Here is a 5,989-nt window from a genome sequence, read left to right on the forward strand (position 1 = left end):
TAATGGAAAGGTGAGAGGCTTTTGTGGAGTCTCTTTTATAAGAACAGCAAACCCGTTCATGAGGGCTCCACTTTCATTTGACCTTGAAAGTGAAGTTGCTCAGTTGTGTCTGACTCTTTGCAACCCCGTGGACTGTAGGCTACCATACCAGGCTCCTCTGCCCATGGGATTCTCCAGACAAGAGTACTGGACTGGGTTGCCATTTTCTTCTCCAGGGGATCTTCCCAACCCAGGGATTGAACACAGGATCTCCCGCATTGGAGGCAGATGCTTTAACCTCTGAGCCACCAGGGAAGCTTGGCACCTCCCAAACGTCCTACTTCCTAATAGCATCATCAGTGAGGGTTGGGATTTCAACAGATCAGTGAGGGAGGGGCACAAAAGTTCACACCAAAGAGAGGAGTATGTGAGTTTGTTTCGGCAAGCCGGTAAGGTATGTTTTGATCAGGCTGTCCCTCTCAAGATTTGTTTTTAGTTTCTTAAGGTAGATCTCGAGTAAACTTATCTCCCGGGCTAGTTTAGTATCACCAATTATATATGGCTATCCTGGAGATCCTCCTGAATACCAGATATTGAGTATAGTCTCTCCACTCTGGATGGCTATGAAAGTGTTAGTCACTCAATTGTGTTCTACTCTTGTGTGATCTCATGGACTGTAGCCTGCCAGGCTCCTACATCCATGGGGTTATTCAGGCAAGTATAATGGAGTGAGTTGCCATTTCCTCCTCCAGGGGGTCTTCCTGACCCAGGAACTGAACACATCTCTTTCATTGGCAGTCAGATTTTTTACCACTGAGCTACCTGCGAAGCCCCTGTTTCAAACATGAGCTTTCAAACCTACATTTGCCTGTCTTTACTTGTCTCTCTTACTGTACTGTGAGTTCTTTTTGACCAGGGACAGTGTGTAATTCATCTGTTTTCTAGGAATTATGGTATAGGGCCTGGCACATAGGAAAGAAAAACAAAACTTAATGAGTTTTTTTTTTTTTTTTTAATTTTCCAGTAGCCAACATCTAGGTTATGGAGTCCTAACATAAAAGTAAGTACAACTTTGCCAACAATAAAAAAAATCCACTAAAATTATACATCACAAGTAATCTTATCTTCATATACACAAAATAGGGCATACAACCATACATAAGATTTATAATTATACAAAAAGAAAAATATAAATAAGTACTTCATTAGTCACTAGCATTAGAAAGTCCTCATTGACAAAGACAATGTGTCCCTGGTCTTGGAATTAGCTTCTCACTCTTACATTAGGTTCTACTGTAAGCAGCTAGATCTGAGGATTTTCTGCTACTTTTCTTAGCTTTTACCCACATAGCACTTCATCTAGAAGGGCTAGAGTAAAAATATAAATATCTAATTACTGTTTTGGAGAACAAAGTTCTTACTGTTGAGCTGTTATCTCTGCTAGATTAGACTGTGGTGTGTTTTCTCTGGTTTGTGCCTGATTCTGAAAATGGACCTCCTTTTTCAGTCTTAATTTCTTCTGTATGTTTACAGTTTAGAGGATTATGTTTCTGTTTTGGCTCAAACTCAAGTTTCTGTTATAATATTCTGCTTAGACTTTCAGATCCTTTCTTAGATTTAGGTCTGGACTTTCTGCCAAGTGGCCATGGCCTTGGACCCCTACTTTAGGTTTTTCTTGGCTATATCCCTCCTATCTATTGATGTTTCCCGCTTCTTCCTGAACTACTGCTTCTTCCAGGTTCAGAGACTTTGCACTTAAACACATGAACCTTGCCTACTTACTCATTTTTGCAACCTTAGCACCATAACAAGGATTTGTTTACGTTAGGGATAATGCATATTTGATAGATGATTGTTGTTAAATGTTGGCCCTGAAGGGCCATCACCATTTTCCGTATGTGCTCTGCATTGTTCTCCCAGCTCAACATCCTGTGTCTGCTGGGTCTGCTCTCAAATATGTCTCATTCTTTCTGGATAGAGGAGGAAGGATGTGACTATGGGTAATGTGTGACCAAACTGCAAGGTCTCACCAACAAAATCTGAGCTTTAACATTTTATCAATAACGGCTATCAGGTTTGAAGAGACAGGTTTCCTGCTCAGATGGTTGAATGGATAATAAATTATAATAATTTCACTATTAAATATTTCGTGGAAAATATATTCTATTAAAATAATTCAGTTAACTTGAAATACATACACCTGTGTGTAAATAGTATAAAAAGAAACTTAAAGAATTATAAATTATGATTATTATCATCTACCTTCTGGTAAACCTTTGATAATAACACTTACTTACTCTAGCACTAAGCACTAATAGTCCCTACTTATGATGAATAAAATCTTTATTTACATTTTTCCTTAGGCTAACTTCAATGATTTATACAGTGCTCATTTTCAGCTTTGTCACTGCAGGATTTGAAGACTATATGTTGTAAAAAGCCAGTATATAAGCCATCTTTTATTTTAATCTTTACACATTGGTTTCTATGAATTAGCATTCATAATATGCACCTTTTAATACAAGAAATCATTATTTAATGTTTAAAACCGTGGCTTCCTTATCTCCATGTGGCAAAGCAAAGAAAAAGAGAAAATTACAGCAAAGAAGAAAGAAGATGGCTGTACCTCTTTTCCAAAATAGATTCATTTATCCTCAATTCATTTGGTCTCCTCTCCATTTGGAGTCTAGTGCTGCATTAATTAATATAGTAGCCACAAGTTACATGTGACTATTGAGCATTTGAAATGTAGATAGTTCCAGCTGAAAAACGCTTTAAATATAAAATACACACTGGATTTCAAAGTTGTTGTTGCTTAGTCACTCAGTTGTAGTCACCTTTTTTGTGACCCCATGGACTGTAGCCTGCTAGATGCCTCTGTGCAGGTGGCTTCCCAGGCAAGAATATTGGAGCAGGTTGCCACTTCCTCATCCAGGGGATCTTTCTGATACAGAGATTGAACTTGGGTTTCCTGTGTCTCTTGTGTTGCAGGCAGATTCTTTACTGTTGAGCCACCAGGGATTTCAAAGATGTAGCACATAAGAAGAGTGTACACTATTTCACTATTAAATTGTTTTATATTCATTGTGTACTGTAATGATAATGTTTAGATTATATTGGAGTAAATAAAATATACTATTATAATTAACTTTTAATTTTTTGATTTGGCTACCAAAAACCCAAAATTAAATATGTGGTTCAAATGGAGAGGAATATTCTAGAAGACATCTTCCTTTGTATCACCCATTTTAGAGAAATAAAGCCATTGCTAAATCTGTTTACTTTGTTTATCAAATGAAACTGTCAATACTGCCTTGATATGGGCCACAAACGTATAAATGTATATAAACAAAACAATGTAAAGCTTTCAGACATATATTTTTAAAATGTGAACATCATACTGGCCTATTTGGGAGACAAAGTTATGTAAAATTTCCTTAGTCCTGGGAAAGTATGTGCTCTAAATCTTACAATGTAGCTCATTGAAAAAATTTGTTTACATTCAAGTTTTTTCTACTGGAGAGGTCTGGGCTTGATATACAAACACTTTTACCTTAATACAAATCTGTTCACAAAGTTTTAAGTTAGTACATTAATGTAATATTGTTAAAACTTGAAGACTTTAATATTTTCTAAGATTTAGTGGCCTAAATTTAATTTAGAGGAATATTATATCTGTATTCATAAGACCTTCCCATTGGCAACCAGTTAGGCACATTTTAGACGAGATAGGATTTTTGTTATGCTAAAATCTTTGGGAAAATGAAATTTTGGGGAGATCTTTCATTTGAGAATTGTGTATTCCTGGAATTAATGTTTGTGTTCCTCCAAATGAAACTTTGAGCCAATGAAAACAGCAATAATGTTTTAATATCTTTGTACTTTAATAGCTAACAGAATTCCCAGAGATACAAGGTATGCTAAGAAACTGTCCAATGAAAAGAAAACAATGTCCATCTAGTCTGTTTTATATTTCAGACTTATTACTAGATCTCATTTATAATGCTTGCAGTTCTTTAACTCAGCAGAGCTCTATTTGCATACCAGAAACGGTGACATTGCCAAAAATCACCTTGCTTTCTAGAAGAGAAGATAGAGACAAAGGCCCAGACAAGAACAGAGCAGGGACCAGAAACAGAAGAAGTGACAAAGAAAGACAATCATGTGGTTGAAGGATGAGAGAAAAAGACCAAATTAAAGACTGGTAGCAATTCTCCACCATTCAGGACTGAAATGTCAACTCTTATTTTTATTCTCCAGTATGTTCCTTACTGTGGAAATAATAAGACATTACACATTATACAACACAATCCACCAAATATCCACAGTTGTATACTTCACATTATAAATTTTATGTCATATTAACAGTTGGCTATTCAGGAAAGTAAATCTCTCATTTTAGAGCCTGCCCTAAGGAAGCATTTTATACAAAATAGGATAATAGATGTGGTAAAAAAGGAGAAAGGACCAAGAAAATTCCTGATTGAAGAGTGAGAGAAAGAGAAACTTTAAATGAAACTTCAGCATTATTAAAGGGAGACACATAGACAGTTCATCCAGTTTGAGAGTAAAACTTATGAACTTCAGTCCACTCATCCATTATTGGTTCAAAAAGCATCCTATTTTAGGAATGCAGAGATCTAAGTTGTCTTAATTACCAACCTTTTTTCAGTAACCTCTGGATTCCTTGCTTGATCTCCTGGGTTCGCACCCCATAGACAATGGGGTTGAGGGCCGCAGGAATGACATGGTGGAGGACATTGAGCAAGACTGGCACATCAGGGGACACCTTCTTCTTTGCCACATGAGTGAGGACAAAGACCAGGAGGATGGTGCTGAAGAAGAGGATAAGGATGAAGTGGGAGCTACAAGTGCTTAGGGCCTTGGCCACAGCTCCTTCTGCCTTGAGTCTCAGAACAGCCCGCAGTATGAGGGTGTAGGAGAGGAAGATGAGGATGAGGTCAGATCCCAGCAGAGTCCAGCCTCCAGCAAACTGGTAGACACGATTGATGGTGACATCATCACAGGAGAGCCTGGACACAGACATATTGGCACAGATGCAGTTCTCAATGACATTTCTCCCACAATAATGGAGTCGTACAGAGAGGATGGGGATGGGCACTGTGAAAAGGACATTTCTGGCTAAAATAAAGATAGTTGCCTTTGCAACAAATTGGTCTGTGATGATGGATGTGTACCTCAATGGTTGGCAGACGGCCACATAGCGGTCATAGGCCATGACCATGAATGTGCAGGACTCCATGGCAAGGAAGCAATTCATGATGTACATCTGAAGGAAACAGGTAAAGAAGCTGATCGATCTGAGATCAAACCAAAAGATGGCCAGGACCTTGGGGATGACGGTGAGACAGAGCACCATGTCCAGCAGGGAGAGGAAGCTGAGCAGGTAGTACATGGGCTCGTGCAGAGAGGCCTCCAGCCGGATGGTGATCAGGAGGGTGGTGTTGGCCCCCATGGCCAGGAGGAAGAGGAGGCTAAGGGGCAGGGACATCCAGTGCTGCCAGCTGGGGGACCTGACAAAACAGTTCAGGAGGAAGTCTGAAATCTCAGTGGTGGTGCTGCCATTTTGGTGTGCTGTCATATTTTGTCATATATTTCTACAGCTTTCTTTTAGTGATCTGTAAAATTAGGATAACATTTAGCTACTGATTCAAGGTGCATTGTAGAATAAGTTGCTTTAATTAAGTGAAACTGTTGCATCCTAGCAGATTTTCCAGAGCCAAAGAAATTTATTTGTGTATCCTTTGTGCCATGCTACTGGTATATTCCTTTTATGTTAAAAAAATAGAACTGGAGTGATATGATTTGTCTATATATGCTGGATTTATTCAAGATTTATTAGAGCTTTTAAATTATAGAAACTAAAGGAAGGAGAAAATAACTTAGAAAACTACTTTGTGAAAGGTGAATCTCCAAAAAAAAAAAAAAAAAAAAAAAAAAAAGAAAGGTGAATCTCCAAATTTGTACTCCTAAGTTTCTTCCTCTTTTT

At 38.1% G+C, this 5,989-nt stretch overlaps 1 protein-coding gene across 1 annotated transcript; it reads right to left on the reverse strand.

Annotated features, from left to right (window-relative positions):
- Positions 1-4,349: 4,349 nt before the first annotated feature.
- LOC133261233 (olfactory receptor 56A3) lies at positions 4,350-5,581 on the reverse strand. Its single transcript, XM_061439743.1, has one exon. It carries the CDS (start codon positions 5,579-5,581, stop codon positions 4,634-4,636), a length of 948 nt encoding a protein of 315 aa, XP_061295727.1. The 3' UTR covers positions 4,350-4,633.
- Between the last annotated feature and the right edge of the window lie 408 nt (positions 5,582-5,989).

Source organism: Bos javanicus, chromosome 15, assembly GCF_032452875.1.
Source record: "Bos javanicus breed banteng chromosome 15, ARS-OSU_banteng_1.0, whole genome shotgun sequence".
Taxonomy (NCBI): domain Eukaryota; kingdom Metazoa; phylum Chordata; class Mammalia; order Artiodactyla; family Bovidae; genus Bos; species Bos javanicus.

What these genes read in the sequence shown, in the direction of transcription:
- LOC133261233 (XM_061439743.1), bottom strand. Translation starts at nt 5,581, where the DNA reads ATGACAGCACACCAAAATGGCAGCACCACCACTGAGATTTCAGACTTC.